This window comes from Homalodisca vitripennis, chromosome 8, assembly GCF_021130785.1.
Source record: "Homalodisca vitripennis isolate AUS2020 chromosome 8, UT_GWSS_2.1, whole genome shotgun sequence".
NCBI classification, from domain to species: domain Eukaryota; kingdom Metazoa; phylum Arthropoda; class Insecta; order Hemiptera; family Cicadellidae; genus Homalodisca; species Homalodisca vitripennis.
In genome coordinates, this window is record NC_060214.1 from 30247863 (window position 1) to 30266174 (window position 18312).

Here is an 18312-nt window from a genome sequence, read left to right on the forward strand (position 1 = left end):
TTCCTTGTTTGTTTCCATCAAATGTGCAAGCTTTGCTAACTGTTGTGGTTATGTGCCTTATCTCCACAGTATTCTAGTGCTTTATGGTTCTTCCCACTATCCAAATACAATAGGCATATTCTTGACTGCAATAAACTCCTGCCTATGTACAAATGAAGTTTCATCAGTATTTCAAATCTATCTATCTATCTAGTTCTGTTTGATATAAGTTAATCTGCTGAATTGGTTTGCTGAGTAGTAGACGTCATTAATGCTCAGCCAAATTCCATGGAGGTGTATGTGTCATCATTGACCTGATGTTTCCTGACAAGAAATGAAGTTTTATCCTAGTTTCAAGCATATAGCTCTATTTGATATTGAGTTCTTCCCCTGAATACAAGACTGATAGGCTGGGATTTGACTGTTTTTTTTTTTTTTTTTTTTTTTTTTTTTTTTTTAAATCAGCCAAATCCCATTGACAAACATGCACTATTATTAAACTCAATCACGCCTATGTAGAAATGAAAATTCTAGCAAAATTTCAAGTCTGTAGCTTAAATTGTTCTTAAGATTGTACCGTATGACGATAACACATGGGGGTTGGTGACTTCTGAGGTCGAAGTAATAAATACTCGAATTGCAAAGTTTACTTATAAGTTCAGTTTAATTACTAAAACTTACAAGCACCACTTTTAGATGGTAAAGGAAAAGTATGTAATGCCACGTTGCTGCCATTTAGAATATAAGAACTAAAAATGTGTATCTTATAGGTGGGCCTAAAATATCCAATGTTCTCTGGAATTACGCCTACGATGTTTTACTTTATAAAACATTAAGATTTTACTTCCCTTCGCAATGTGTAGACTCACAACCCGGGTGTCGGCGTCTTGGCACGAGACAATGGCGCTGTAGTCTAAGAAGGGTTATTTCAAGTCGGTGGTTACTAGAAGATGAGTAGAAGTTATGAAACTGGTAGCCATCTACTCAAATAATATGTGCCCTGTGAGCCGTGAGACACGTGGGACACGTAAACTCGCCTAAAACAAATTCGCGACGGTATTAGCCATTTAATGATACAAATTACTATTTATAACAACGTGCTAGGACGACGCCACCACTTTTATCTATTTCAATCAAGCAAATAAAAGATCTTCAAGGGTACGTTACTTTACTATTTACAACTTTACTTTACGTTACATTCATTTTTATATGTTTGGCATCAAAGGGCTAATTTAATAATACGAAAAGATAAATTTTACTTACGGACAAAGCGCGCGAGGTCTGCTCGGTCACATAGTTGGGCTGCTACAAAGGGTTAGAAGAAGATATTCATACGCGTGCCAATTAGGTAGTTACTCCGCCCAATAATTTAGTTCCGGAACATTGGATAAAAATAATATTAAATTATACTGGCTGACTAGGTTGCGAAATTTACATCATATGAAATTTAATTAACCAATTAACGGTACAAGATATCCTACAGGCAGACTAGAAATGTTGTCATAAAAATGAGGGCTTTGCCAACACTCAGCCACCATTAAAAAAATAACATTATTTTTGGAACAGCTTCTTTCTACTTAGTCATTTTTTGCAATCGACAATTTTGAAAGCGGTTCAAACACTGCACCAAACGTGTAATATCAGTATTTTCATATTTATACACTAGTCTGTGGTGTAAAATTGTTAAATGATTATTGATGAAATCTTATCCTAAAATCATAAATAAGTTTTGAAGAGAAAAATAAATACTTGCAAAAATATTATACACGCACTATTCCAGTCCTGGCAGTCTGTGATTGTACTTGAATGGAATCATCTTTGTAGGAAATAGCAATAAGAAACCAGGCTTAATTAATCCCAAACAAATTTGAACACAATCATTTGAAATCTTAAAGATAACCTATCACTTCAGAGAGATAATTAAGTACATAATAGGGAGTCATGTCCAAGGGACTCAAATTTTCTTAGTTTTTTATTCCTCTAACAGTCATTATCTTCTCACCACATCACTACCAGTCATGTCTCTCTCGTGGTAAAAGATTTTTAGGTTCAGAGAGTAAAGCTGATATAAGGAAGTAGTTTTAATTCAAATTTCTTTGAGTATAGATATACAATTTGTTTTATCACTCTTATTGTGATTTAAAATCCTTGCAAAATGGATGAATCTAAAAAAGCACACATTTAAAAACATCTTCCTATTTGGTAATTCTTGAACATCTACTAATAAATATATACATAATCATAAACACTCATTTGGAGAAACTAAGGGATTTTTGTAGATCCTGTCATATAGAAGGTATCGGAGGTAATTTTATTGAATCCCTGGATACAGATATCCTATTTACAGCTACTTGATATCTTCGGTGACTTTATAGGGTTGGTCAAGAAAACGGTTAATTACTCTTCCTCCTAGGGACATTTATATCGAAGTAAGTTGAACCGTTATGTCCCCTTCGTCTTGACTGACCCTGTCCTTCTTCTTCAGCAGCTCCAATTTTATCCTCCTTAATATTATTACATCATCTCTGATTTGTTCTTTTCTGGAGTTGTCTTCCTTCCAGATTACATTTTATGTATCATCTTCATCTGACATCCTCCCACCTCCTCAGCACATGAACTGAACATTCAGATATATCTCAGATATATCTGAACATTCAGATATATATATATATATATATATATATATATATATATATATATTTCAGATATATTTTATTTTACTTATTATATTAACACTGGATAGAGTTCTCTGGTCTATACTCTCTTATCCATATCTCTTGTTTGCTTGCTTTACATTTTTATTACGTAAATATTAAAAGCTTTTTCTTTTCTTATTTCGTTTGCATATTATTCAGGGGCTCTAGTAAAACTATTCCGTCCAAAAAAGCATCTAATTTCTGAGATTTCTGTCTGTTCTGTATTTCCGGTTCATCTGTACTGTGATTACCTCAAGATATATAACTCTGCACCCCTCCTCAAGGTATTAAAATTCATCAACTTGTTCATGCTCATGTCCATCAATTTGTAAAGGTCCTTTGAGTTTGAATTTTTCCAAAATTCACGTATTTAGCCTTTATGTTAAGTGTTTTCCTGGTTCACTTAATACTTTGGTCAGTATCCTTACATGCTCCAAATTTTGTATGAAATGGTCTGCAAAGGCTAGTATACTTACTTTGACTCTAATTCTAACCGAGATTAATTTCTACTTTCTCTGGTGCTTCCTCAAAGACAATATTGGATGGGGTTGGAGACAGCCTTTACTCCTACCTGATCTCTGAGTTTATTTTAAAAGGTCAGAGTCACGTCCGTAATCCGCACCGTGATTCCGTGGCACTCATATCTTCTCTTATTCTTAAGAAAATGTGGTTACAATTCTAAAAGTAGGTGAGCTAAAATTAACCTCACCACCATTCTGAAGTGGAGCAGGGGCTAACCTGAGGTTGTTGTGTTGCAGCCGTGTTGCAAGTGTACGACGAGGCGGCGGGAGGGGTGGGAAGTTCGCGGGTCCGCTGGGAGACTCCCCGCCCCTGTCCCCTCTGCCAGCGCATGTACAGTAACAATAGCAACCTCAGGAGGCACCTGCGCTCCGCACATTTCGATCAGCTACAGGCCGCTAACGTTACGTAGAGTTTCTCACGAGTTTTGGCCATGTGAGGCCATGGATGGACTTTGGGAGTGGTTTTAGTGGGCAGACTGTGTCGTGGGGTTGAGTGTTTGAATATTTATGGTGTGCAGAGTCATTCCATTCTTTTATAATCACTGGGCAACATAAAACGGGTAAATTAACAATAATAAAAATACCAATAGTGATTAAGCTTTTTTTAAGCCCTTTCCAGTGATAGTTTAACAAAAGGATGATTCAGAAGTGTATGTTATAGTAAAAGGATCAACTTGTAACTAGAGATACTTTTCCAGAATAAATTCTAATTAATTGTGGTTGTCAAAACAGTGAACAATTTAAACTGTTGGATGGCTTTTTAAGGTGTTGTGCATTCAATTACTGAAAATTTTGCACTACAATTTATTGTTGTATTTATAATACTAGTGGGATTTCTAAATGTTTTTTAATCTTGGGGTTTAAAAATATGCCTTATGATAATGATCATTCAGATTTGTAACATTGTAGTTTTTCAAGTTTTATTCTTATGAGTAAAAATTAATCCATGTACTAAGTCACATTTGAACCATAATTGTATCAGTGTTACATAGTTTATTGTTCACTTTATGATGCAGTTGAGATACTTTTGAATTTTTTATTGAACTGTACAGTTAATTAAGGTGACTTTGAACTCATTAAAACATCCTGATATACTATGTTGTTTCAAGTTTGTTATTGACGATGGATGATTTGAAAGAATTGTAGGATTTTACTGTACAGTGATGGATAATGTCTAAAATCCTAATGGATTTATATTTAATTTTGAAGTTAATATTTTTAACAAATTCTATTTTTAACAGGCTATTGCAGTATTTTATGTGCAAAGCTTGGTATGAATTTTAAAATTAGATCTTGTTTTTGTGTTAAAAAATTTTTTACAATTAGTGTACAAGTATATTACATTCCAAATAAATAAGTTAATGATAATTTTACACCCCTAACAAATCACATTCCATGCAATAAAGATTTTTGTACTGAAAATTAGTATAAAGTTATAGTGTTATGTTTTATTGAAAAATGTTTGTTTTCTTTTAATAGGTTTTATACCATATTAATTTAGCTTAAATTTATATTCAAATTTTATTGATTTAAAATTCAAGTTAATTTGAATTATTCCAAGATTTTAGTTTTATACAAATAGAATTAATCCAGAATTATAAACCTTCTTTGTGAAACTGTTTAATTTTATTGTATGTTACCGTATTTAGTTCCTCCATTAATCCAATTATGATGTCTTTATGTTTTGTTAGAGTTGTGGGTAAGAATTGGGATTCAGGTGGCAGTCAGATTGTAACCAAAGACTTGTCAATCATTCTAATCTAATGGTTAAAATATTAAATCGTTTATATTTGTTGAATTGTGTTTCACTTGCAAAATCCTCAGTTACACATGTTTAGTGTTTAATGGAATATGACTGTGTGCAAGATGGTAAATGTTGTTAGCTTGTGGTTCATGGAAAAGGAAGATGGTTTAAATGAAGGTCTTTGCTTATGAAGCTAAATTCGAGTTAGAAGTCCTCTCTTAACTCTTTACTGTTGGAACCATTGGATTAAAGGTGAATTTCAAGCCATCACCAATGGTTTTTCAAGTAAGCTGCCTGCAAGGACATTAAAATTAACCATCCTGTAGTAGCTATTTTTTTATATTGATCAACAACTGTTAATCCATAACAGATTCTCAAGTTATTTTCTAAAGCAGACTGGACCAATCCTATCAACTAAAGTGTCAAATGGACCAACCTGTAAACTGTTTTGTTTGTTAGTCGTTTTCTGTTTCGAGAGCTTAGCTGTAACATCTTACAAACACAAAATGCAAAGTGAGCCAACTTAATTACTAACACCCACATTGTTGAAAGGGGAAAACAATTTTTACTATTTAGATGCAGTGGAAAATTGTAATAAAAAAAATGTCAACATCACAAAAAATTATGTAACATTAACAAAAATATGGCAATGCAAATTTTATTCACGTAAGGTACATGGTTCCTAACAAAAGTAATGATTTTTACCTTTACCCTTACATATCTGAAAACTTGGATTTTGGGGTTGGCGTACTTTGCATTTCAACTGTTCAATTGATGGTGTAAAATTATACAGATAATATATTTGTTTCACTTTTGAATGATGGTAATCACTGCTTTACTATAATAGCAGCTGACAATATAATCAATCATTAACGCCTGCAGAGGATGCTTTTGGGTGTGATGTTTGATTAGACTATTCAATATCACTCAAGGATAGATTGAGGTTAAGTGGAAGGGAAGACTTTTAAGTCCTAACTTCACCTCTATATTAAAGTCGTATTTCATATCATGTTAAAGACCAGCAGTGAAGATGTTATTTTTTAAACACATGGATTGACTGAAGTGGATGCTTTTGGGTATGGTGTATGATGAGACTACTCAATATCACTCATTAATAGATCAGTGTGCGGCTGTATTATCAATAAGGTCTTTGTAGTAAGCAAGTCTGAATTCAAACAACAATTAGATGTGCAATCCTTTTGATAGACCAATTCCAGTTTGTATCTAACTCCCACTATCCCGGTCTAGTAATGTCTTGATATCCACCACAACGAAGTTGTCTGGTAGAAGTGCATGCATGAAAACCCTTCTCCGTATCTGCCAGGTTTTGCAGAGTACAGGATGAGTTCTTTATAATATTTAAATTTAGTGTCATACCATAAAATAGATAGCCCAGTTGCGATTGTTATTTCTCTGTAAAGTTTCGTAATGAAATGAATTCTGTAGGTGTCGTTTGTAAAGATGGTTTCTACTCGTGGTTGGCTGGTTTGATCCCCAGGCTTCAGATGGTTTTATCGGTGAAATCTCTTCACCTTACTTAAAATTGGCCTAAGTGCTCCACCAGTTGTGATGGTATTAAACAACTAGTTGCTAAGTAATTATGAATTTCATATTAGATTAGGTGATTTAAACGTTACAGAGATATCAGGCTGGCTAAAAACTATAGCTGCACTTTACAAAATCAATTTACAGGAAAGGGCTATGACCTTAGCCACGGCTCATCAGGTTTTCCACCACCCTGTGCCATATCTGAAAGGAAAACACGAACTTATCCTAGATTCATCACACATCCCGATTCTTAACTCATCTTCAGCACATGAACTCCAGTACTAGACTGCTGGTTGTAGCTGTCTCATCTTATGAAGTCGTGACGGTCTTACAGTTCCAAAGTTTGTATTTTTGTGAGAAGATTGAAATTGAGAAGAGAAGAAAAAGTGTTAAATGTGTAACTGTAATTTTTAGATTCACCATTGGTTTACCATCTTCAATTTTCAGTCAGTGTTACTGTTATTGTAAGCACTCATATTTTTTAAATGATTAATAACGGTGCATCACATTTCCAAAGATAAAACTGTAATTGGATAATATTTAGAGGGTATTCGAAAATCATTGTTGCATTACCCCATGGGTCATGGCAAGGATGGGTGGGGAGTCACAATTTAATTTTTCACATTTTTAACAATTTTTATATTTTTATTGCAAATGACTGCCAGAAATATTTGTATTATTTCAATATATAACATAAAATAATGCTGTGGACAAAATTATGTAAGTTACACTTATTGTTTGTAAAATTTTCTCTGACTCACCAACACAAATCACTTGGCTACACTTTTGTGTAATACATATTACAGCCAAGCATATTACACATTTATAATTTCTTCTTGTCGTGCAAAAATAAAAATTAGAATTCATAAGGCACGTAAAGAAAAGAATGGGTTTACTTATTCTGAAATCAAATTTAAAACATTCTAATTTTGCAGGTGATAAATTGCTTTCTGGTAAAAACCAGCTCATAGACAATGTTGTACAGAAAATACAAATATTTTATGGTCTAGCAATTAGAAGGAAGTGTCACAGTCTATCTGAGATGAAGTGGGCAGTTTGGACGACTATTTTCATTCATGACTAGCAATGCTAAGCCTAGGCTTGAGCTGTGCCCAAGAAAATTATGATCATGACCACCACTTATCAGAAATTGTAATGGCAGACATAAACCCTTCTTTAAAAATTTTTTGGAACTTGAGTAGTTGAAAAAGTGCTTGGCCAGTAAAATTTAAACCTTGCTGTAAATTGGGTACTCAAGATGCTGTGTTATCATTCAGTGATGGATGCTCAAGTAAGTGAAAAATGATTGAGCATTTAGATTTAGGAAAAAACTGTATTACTGCCTTCTGTTAGATGATGAACAGATCCAAATAAAATTTAAAAAAGCTTTCAGGTAGTAAAAAAGGGTAATTTTACCCAATTCACAGATTGTACACTCTATGATATAAAGTTGTTTGTTGCAAAAATATTAAAGGATTTATGTTTCTACTTTTTTTTAAGTACAGTACACATATTTTAAGTACTGTTTTACAGTATTTAAAATATTTTGTTACAAAATTCAATATTTTATTTTTAAATCTGTAAATAAAGATGTGTATTTGGCTTGTGCTAATGTTCTACTATGAACTATGCAAAAGTCCCCTCCATCAGAAAAACTACACAGAAGGGCTGTACACTTATTTATTTTTGAGCTATATTTTGTGGAGTTTTGTTAAATATTAAATTAACCATATGCTGTAAATGTAATTTTGACTAATCAGTATAATTTGAGTTGTTTTTAAGAACATTTTTATTATTTTACAAACAGTTATTGGATTAAAAGTTTTCTAAATAAAATTTCTAACAAATTGAAAGCTATTTGTTGATGTTAGCAGACTGTATATACATGTCCAATGTTTGCATAATCAGTCAATTGTAAGTATATATTTCTCACATATATATATATATGTACGTCAAAGTTTTTTCCTAAACATCCAATTTTTGAAGTCGGGGAACTATACAACAAATTTCACTCTTCTAGTCCAAACAATACTTACTACCATGTAATTGATACAAATGAAAAGTGAACTCAAGCCATTGGAGCAACATTAATGTAAGGTTCGTTGTTGTTTTGATAAGAAATTATTGCTTTCACTAAACTTACCACAGAGGGGAATAACAGGTTGTATTGCGTGTTCAGTCATGTCCAGCATATACTGTACAGTACAGTTTGTTGAACTGTGAGGAGGGGTTACCTGACATTGGCTTGATTTCTTTTAAATAAAAAAAAATGGCATTGTTGAAATTAATATCGGGTCTTAATGTTTCAATGGTGTTCGTGATAATTTTCTGTAAGTGAGTAAGTAGCTTTGGAATGTTATTTTTTTTGGTACTTCAGCCTTCAAATAAACACCAAGTAGTGTAAATTATTTTATGCAAACACTCATTGCTGTTTAAAATTATATTTTAAATCTATTTTTAATAAACCCTGAAAATATATTTTGGAAACTTGTACATTTTAAAATAGTTTACATGTAAAAGTTTAAAGATTTGATATTAACTAATACTGTATGATAACATTTTTTAAATATAAATGGTGGTTGCTCATCAAACTAATAATTTTGAAAAAGTGAATAATGTTTTGATCTCATCTATTCCTATACTACAATAAAACGAAGGAGACCAAATTTCCATCTGTTTCTGATTTTTAGTCTGTAATTGTACAACAAGTAAAAGTTCTTAAAAAATTAAGATAAATTAAAGATAACCTCAATTCAACTGAACCTTTTTTCTTTTTCAGTTGAAATATAGTTCCAAGATTTAAAAAATTTAGATTATTTACTTATATATAAAACAAATATTAAGGTACATATGCTGAGGTAATTACAATAAAAAAGAGACAGTTAGTAGAAAGTTATATGTTAAAAACCAAATTACCCATTCCAAAATATTCAAAAATTTTAAAAAGAAAGATCTTTATATAAATTTTTATTTTTAGTTCAAATCTACGAGTATATTATTAAATTTAAGTTTGTATTGGGGCTTGTATCTATTGTTATGTTAATTTTGATTTGAATTTGTTTTCTAAAATACATTTTATGTTACATGTATTACACTGTTCTAGGTACTAAATCTATAGAAAGTTAAGATTTCGTAATCGAGAAAACAGTAATTAATAAAATCAATTAAATTAACTCTTACAGCTCTGTTTTTCAAGTAATACATTTTTAGTTATTTCACTATATATATATATTTCTTCTAAAGGCAAAGTGAAGTGCACTAAAGTGCAATATTTTCTGTGAAGCCTATAGAATATGTACATTTGTCGTAGAGTATACATACCAGAGAATAAATTAATAACAAAACAGTACGTTCATCTCATAATAAACATCCACCCACCAACAACCCTCTCGCTGCATGAACATGTACTGTCAGTAAACAAATCGACGCTGTTGCTTAGTATGTCTGCCTGACCTATCAATAAGACTCAGTCATATGTCTGTATCTCTATATAAAAGGTGGCTTGTTGTTTTGATAAAAAAAAGGAAATATTCTTTGGTTAAAATATTTAAAAAAAGTTAATTAAGCACTCACAACGTTTGTTTGGCACTGACTGTACCATGTGCTCTAGCATGGAGTGGAAAGAGAACAGTTGCGCATGCGCCATCCATGGCTCACGCTGGCTGTCTCCCTCAGTATATTACACATGTAAAACATTAAAACACTGAAATGTATTTTATTTTATAAAGAATTGTGTGTCTTGGTATAATTTCATTAAAGACTGTTTTCTAGTTTTTAGCCATTTGTTAACGTGGGTCATAAATGGTACACGGCAGGATTATTATTATTACCATTATTAGTGGCCTACACAGTGTTTCCTACCTAAGTGCTTTTAATAGTACTTTGCTATGTCAAGATAAATCTTCTTAATGTTTAGTTTATTTTAAAAACAGACATTTGGGAACAGAAAAAGTTTTGTAATTTGACAAAATGATGTAATTTTTTTCCCATGTAAAAACTTTTCATGAGAACTGTTTAAGTTCTTTTACAGAACTGTTAAATGCTTTAAACAAGTTTACTAAATGTATTATATATAAAACAACAAAAGTTAAGTTTCACACTTTACGTAGCTATAGTGGGAAGGATTGATTCATTGTGAATGTTGAGTTTAGCTACAGTTTACCTTCCTTGATTGAACTCATTATTCACATTGAATCAACCCTTCCCACCATAGCTACGGGTATATATGTACGATATGTGTAGAAAATCCAGTTGCTCCATCGTGCTTAGAGATTGTGTCTTAATACATTTGCACTTGATGAGACAATGAGATTGCACTGTATTTTGTACTCTAGGCATCTCTGATATCAAAACAATGTAACAGTTCATTTTGAGCTTATTCGTCACCGCCTTTTTTTGGATCTCTTCAGAAAAATATGACTCCAGATTCTAAGAGTCAAGTCTGTGACACGTCAGATTCCACATTCAGCACTAAGAGGAAGGTGAACTGGAGCTAAACTAAACATTGACAAACAAGAATTTCTTTTTAGCTATTAGTGGTCTATGACGTGTAATTAAAATTTGCTCAGGCCAACTTCTTCTAACGATGGCATGCACCATTGATGGCCCATGGCCATGTTGGTGCAAACATACTAAGGTGATATTATGAGAAATATCTCTTTATCTTCTTCTGAAACACCATGTACAGTACAATGCGTATAGTCTGCATATAAATAAACATATAAATTCAAAAAGTGATGAATTGTGTAATAAAAAATTTCAATTAGACACCATTTATGCAATATTTATGAGACTTCCATGTTTTAGTCTGGAAAAGGATACACGAAAACCTTTTTTATTGTAGGTGAAACGTATCCAAAGAGTGTTGTAATAAATCCTTATTCTGCTCTCTGTAAACCGGTGTGGATTTACACCTTTAAGTTGTCTGTATAAAAAATAACACTAGGCATTTTGTACAATTACAGGTACTTTACTAATTTTACAAATAAAAATGGCCCAAATTTAGAACCCTGTGGCATCTCGAAGACATTTAAGTAGTGAAAAGACTTTGCTATTAATTATTTATGCGTACTAATGTCTATTTTCAATATAAAATTAAATAAAACTGTTACTAAATTCTAAGTTTAAAGTTTTTAGAATAGCTAACAGAATATATCATGGCTAACTCTGTCGAAAGTTAACCATGCTCTTAGTCGGTTTGGGTCTAATTGAGGAAACATAAGTTGTGTCTCCATGACAATCATATGAACTTAAAATAGGTAGAAAAATATTGTCAACACAGCTGTGATGTCTATTCTATAGCTCTTCACATCTACGCATACAAGAGAAAGGAATCAATTAAAAGGGATGTTTCCATCTGTTTCCACATATTTGTTGGCATGTAAACATGAATTAAATTTGAACGTAGTAAATCAAGTTTTGTGTTGTTGCAGGCTGGAAGCGATGGCAAGCAATGAGAGAATTCCTGACGTCAGACGCAAGCTCCTCCAGAGGATCCTCGTCTAGCAGAGTAAGTTTGATCCTAATTCTGGCAGGATTACAGTTTCCTTTAAATATTACTTCAGGTTAGGTTTAGAAGAGTCGTATACTTTACGTTATGGCCAAAACTGATGGCATCTTAAGCATTTGTTTTCATGTCAAGATTTTAATACTTCTGGAAAGATTTTTTTATTTGTATGCAAATTAAATGTTAATTGCTGCAGATTGAATACAAGGCTACTAAGGCCAATACTACAAGAATATTGGCACAAGGAAAAGTGTATTCTTCAGACACAACCCATTGGCAGCATCAATGAACAATAGAAGAAACCATGCATGATTTCATAAACATACTGTAAAAACAATTTAAAATTAACTAATTCCCCAATTTCCTCATAGAATGGGGGTTTCAGAATCCCTTCTCCGGAAAATAAAAAAGTATACATATTAAAAGATATTTTTAGATTTTGGAACCTAAATTTACTTTTTTATGACATGAAAATTTAAAAAATTATTTGAGGAGGGGTCATACTGCAGTGATTCCCACCACTCCCTTAAATCCCCAATTGGTATTTTTAATATCGATTGTGCAGGGATGTACTTAGAAATGAGAAGAGGTGATTAAGGTACATGCATTATAGTGAATTTAATGTATAGCATAATAACTGATTTCTTTTTATTATCCCTAATCTAAACTATAAACACGAAAACGTTTTCGGGTATTACTTTTTTTCCCAATAGGACCTTACATTTTTTTATATTTGTCCATCCAGTTAACACAACGGATGCATTAAATATATGTCTTTAAATTAGATATGGTTGGCTTTGTAACTATCCAGAGGTAGCAACATCCGGTCTTAACTTAGGTTCCTCTCCAATTCTTCTTGGATGATTTAGCATACACTGTATATAATATAATATAAGCTGAGAAGCCACCTTGATGTGCACACAGTCTAATTTGCCAAGAAACCAATAGAGGAAGTTTCCTAAATAAAAAAATCAGCCGTGTTAGTTTTGATGGAGTTTAAATGGAATAGAATGGAAAGAGTTAAAAATATCAATCAATAGTTTTTTTTTCTCAGATCATCATGTTTTTGCTTGACACAAATAAATTGTCAGACCCATAAATTCCAATTCTTTTAGCTTCAACTAACCTTAGGAAGACCTGGAAAGATAATCTTTCATATATTTCTTTTCTTTTCTATAGTTCTCTTAATATATTCATAGTGAAAATATCTCAAATTCTAAGTATATTTGGAGTATATATAAGTTAGGAAATTCAATATCCAACAAATAAACAATAAGAATTCACCTCTTGAGACATGTGTGAAATAGTAGTGTAATCACTGGGATGCACCAGCCTAGTTTCAATTCACAGGAAGAAGAAAGGTACCTTTTGTGAGGATTAGCGAGTCAAAAGACTTAACGATACTCACATCACTGTCCAGTTTTGGAATAAGACTTTCACCACCCACAATCAAGGAAGTCATTTTCAGTGCCATGACTCATCTAGGGCTGATCTATAGATTGCACTGCCAGATTAAGAGAGTTTAAATCTAGGATGCTAGTCAAATCACAACTATTGAATTTGTCAAAAGCTACCCTGTCAGTTATAGTAAACCTCTTCTTGTTGAAGTCCCACCCAACTAAGACAGTAAAGCAACCCCTGCTAGTCTTAGAGCGGAGAATCAATTTCCATTATATAAGTACACAATCTGTTTTATTGTGAAGTCAATAGAAGTGTTACTCCCAAGGAAGAAGTCAATAATCATCAACGGTAGAATTGGTAAGGGAAGGAATCAAAAGCATTAACAATATCAAACGATAATGTTTTCTCAGACTATATTTTTTTAGTAAAAATTATATTGATGTCAAAGTTAAACAAAACTGTACAATTATATTGATATCAAATATATCCCTGAGAAAACAGCCAAGCTTTATGTTTTCTATACTCCTGATTCCTTCTTCATGTTATATCTTGCAACCCTGAAGCCAGATCTTTAAATCCATCCATGGAAATTTGATTTAAATTGCAGAAGGCACATCGATCCTGGTGGATTCAGGACTCTATTTGACCTCTTTGGGTTTCATAAGTATACGTAGACGAAATCACAATTTCAGGACTAGGAGGAACAGTGTAACTCATTGTATAGGTATTACACCTCGAAATATTATTTCTGTTTCCTGCAATTTTTATCTTTCCTGAACCATTACATCTTTCATTCTATCTTGTTATGAAACCAAATAACGTTGAAACCAGCCATGAAGTTTTCCAGTTAAGGTTGTTTTTCAATCAGAGTTCTATGACTGGAGCAAGTGTATAAATTGCATTGTAAATAATGAATGAATTATAGACAGTAGATAAAGGAAAAAATGTGATAAATATAACATTGAAGAGATTCCACCTAATTGATCTCTTTACTGCTTATTGATCTGTTAATTGTTTTTCTCTAACAGTTTTAATTTAAGGGCAATGTGTTCTTGTCCAGATTTCACTGGGCTTCGGCGTAGAAGTTTCATTGAACCAGCTGCGCGGCGTCAAGTGGAGCGACTACCGCAAGCTGACACGCAGCTTGGCCTCCATCCTGTTCAGTCACCACGAGCTCGCAACGCGCTCGGTGACTGGGCAACGATGGTCTCGTTACCTGAGCGCCGGAGACGCACGTCCAGTCAAGCCGGCCCTGGACCCGAGCAAGATACATGCTATCATAGGTGAGTTCTGCTTTCCAGGATTTGCAAAGTATTTATGGCACAATGAAGCATTCTCAAGACCGGTTATTTAGAGAATCATCAAAATTTTAGAACTACATTAATGTTTGGAAGTGAAAAGTTTTCACTGTGCATTATAAGAGAAGCCTCTCTACTCAGCCAACGAAATTTCAACCTAGATATCTGCAAAGTTATCGTAACCCAAGTTTCCCAAGCACTTAATCTATAGTTGTCGACACCTTTCACAAAATGTTTTCAAATTTATATGGAAAAATTCTTAAATTATGTGATCTTTAACTTACCCATGGGGATTGACTTTCTCCTCTAATCCCAAGACAGTGTGCTAACAAAGTAGATTTAGAGATATTAAAATATGTCCTAAAATTGTCAATCAATTTTTCAATTCAACTCATAAGGACTAAATTACTCTTTATTGGCAGTTAAAATAGTGTGAAGAAGACCAATAAAACAAGGAAACTTCTTGAATTTGCAAATCAAAAGACGTACAAGCTTGGGCTACTACTGAAAAATATAATTGCGAAGTAGATTATTGGCACACAATATAGTTAATTAAAGTTAAATTTGACAAAAAACTTACTGACTAAACAGTATCCAAGCCGGCTAAAACATTGAAGAACTGTTTTAAAACCAGTGGACACGAATCCACTGTGTACACATGAAGTCAAGAATTTCTTTGTAATTACTGGTCAGAATACTACATTGGGGAAACAAAACGTTTAATACCTACACAATTTAGACAACACATTAGGCAGACAAAATGTCATAAGGAAAATCTGCTACAACAATACTCAGTTATAAAACCAAATATCGATATAATTCACACACAAAATTGTAAAAATCCCATAGTATTATCCAAGGTTATGATAAACCTTAGGAGTAATAAAGAAAGAAAATAACTTCAAGAAAGAAGATAGCATCAAATTCTCATAAAGTTGGCAGCCTGGTATAAGTTAGATTTATTGATCATTCTTTGTTGTATTAATTGTTGATTTGTTAAGTTTAAACTAATCCCATTAAGTTAAGCTCTGGCTTACTCATCTGTACAGGACATTGGCAGTTTTGGTTCAAGATTTATAGGTTTGTTTCAGTCATTATTTTTTTTGTTTTGTTTAAAAATCGTGTAGTCCTAATCATGATTGGAAGTAGTGAACTTCAGATAGCAATCTTTATCACAGAGAATAATATCAATACACATTAAAGAAAAAACATTTTCAAATTACTTGCAGAACAAGGAAAGTATGATAATACTTTCATAATCAATCATTATTTAAATGTTAATTGTTACAATTTATACTATACAGGGTGTCCCATAACTCTGGACAAAGGTATACTACGGTATTGCTCAAATCAAGACAAACATATTTCACCATATGACATTGGTCTCCGATGCTTAGTTTCCCATCTGTCTGTCTGTATGTGATTTTATACAAAAATTATATATTTTTAAAACTAATAAAATAATTTCACAAAATTTGACTCAAATGTTTGTGATAACCAGGCCAGTTTCTGAAAAATATAACATGAAATTATCTTTAGTATTTTAAAAATGGCGGCCATTAAAACTTTTAAGCTTTGAATATTTTAAGAACCTGCTATTTTTCTCAAGAATTACAAGAATAACAGTTTTTAGATGCTTTTATCACAAATCTAATGACAGAAAAATTATTTAAATCGAATAATAAATAGCTGATTTATAGCAGATTTACTGTGACAAGACATGGCCCATATTGAGAGTTGCCATTTATTCAGTGTTTGTATTGTTGGCTTTTCACTGAGAACCTCATTGATATAATTAACTTATTAGTTTTTAAGATATTATTTTTTATAAGAAACACATACAGATAGACGGATGGGAAACTAAGCATGTTCATATGGTGAAATGTTTGTCTTAACCTGAGCAATATACCTTTGTTCAGAGAGTAACGGAGCACCCTGTATAATAATTGAGTTTTAGATTAGAGACACAGAAATAGTGAGAATCTTTAAAATTCATGCATATTTTGGTTTATTATGTTTGATTAACAATGGGTCTGGGTGTAGATGGTCCACATTGGGACCGAATAGTGGGTGCTAAATATGGACCAGTCAGCAGTGGACACTAAACAAGAGTGGAAGTGGCAAAACTAATTCTTTTCAAGCAATATTGGTGTCACTCAAGGCTACCTCCTAATTAGCGGTCACCCATCCCAAATTAGGAGCAGTATAAGTTAAAAAATGTAAAAAAGTCAAAATTTGTTTAGGACTTGGCTTTATTGTAGAGACTGTTATATTTAACCACAAGTGGCTCTATTGCTAGTTAGTTATTGTAATAATTATTTGAAAATCGTACAATTCACATGTTTTGTTGCAGCGTATGTGAGAGCTCTGTTCCCTCATGTGGCAGTTTCGCACATTAAGCAAGTGCTAGCCTACAAATGTAAGGAGTGCGCTGCTGCGGTCGCTCAGAGATATAAGCCCAATGCTACCAACCCCTGACACTAACTACCTCCCCCTGCCTCGTTTGCTAACTTGTTATATTTTTGATTATTTATTTACAATAAATTAATGTACTAATCTCATACTCTTTTTCTTTTGTCTCCTTCAATATTGTTTCTCATATCAATCATGGATTTGCAACTTCAAAGTATGGTTGGATTATGAAAACTTATGCCTAAATAGTGATGTAAGTCCGAAATATGGAAGCTTTTTCTGGAAAATGATCGATCTTGAAGCCTCAAAATATACTTTCCAGTAAGTATGATTGGGTTTCTTCAAAATACACTCCTCCAATATCCATGATCTTGTTTCAGTATACTTGTAACTTACAAAACATTGCTTGAACTTTTTCTTTTCAAGAGAATATTAAATTTAGGAAAATGTTAAAACCACAGTGATCCATGTCAGGATCATAGAAAGCTGACAAAGTTGTGTTATTTCATGTTTCACTATGATCGACTATGATCGATTATAATGTTGATGGTTAAAACATATGTTTGACAAAATTTTGATTAAAATCGGGCATCTCTTTAAAATGGAACCTATTGGGAACCTTTTGAGTGTAATCAACTTTCTTTATTATTTCTTACATGCATTTGCAGTGTTCAATTTAAGGATAAGCATGCAAAATTAGAGTTCCGTTACCTCTCTTTGTAAAAAGCACAAACAACTTTCTCCTACACTTCAGAATTGCAGTTTTTATATCTCATGTTGTAAAATTTTCCAGGAAAGGGCCTTTGGATCCAACACTCTTTCTTTGCGAACTATTCCAGTCCATCAGAGTTTACTACCGTTTTAATGGTACTAGTACAAGTACTTGTACCCCACACCCCTTGTAATGTTCTTTCGTGTTGTTTTCCCACTCTTCCAAAGAAAGTTGTTGGGTTTCAAATTGGAAACACAGATTTTTTTGAACGGAGAGTTAAGAACAAAATGTTTTTTGTATATTTTATAAAGGGCATAGGAACACACCTAAATTTCCATCCTTTCCGAGGCTGTTCTTATTTTTGAAAGCAAGTTTTATCCACTACCGGCTTGCTAGACCTGACGTAGCTTCACCAGAGCCCCGTTAGCCGTCTCTTTGAGCCGTTGCCCATCCCTCACGACGAGAACGAGGGGTTGGACTTTGAGGGACTAAGGC

The 18312-nt window shown here is 32.9% G+C and overlaps 1 protein-coding gene across 2 annotated transcripts in view; it reads left to right on the forward strand.

Annotated features, from left to right (window-relative positions):
• LOC124367469 (protein abrupt-like) overlaps positions 1-17254 on the forward strand; it is a 58613-nt gene extending 41359 nt beyond the window's left edge. The window contains exons 7-9 of one of the 2 annotated variants that reach the window (XM_046824303.1): positions 11921-11997; positions 14456-14678; positions 17047-17254. In XM_046824303.1, coding sequence (XP_046680259.1) covers positions 11921-11997; positions 14456-14678; positions 17047-17171 — 425 coding nt within the window. In that variant the 3' untranslated portion in view covers positions 17172-17254. Of the gene's footprint in view, positions 1-3433; positions 4995-11920; positions 11998-14455; positions 14679-17046 lie in introns of those variants that run through there. The other variant, XM_046824304.1, reaches the window with a different exon arrangement.
• Positions 17255-18312: the final 1058 nt, after the last annotated feature.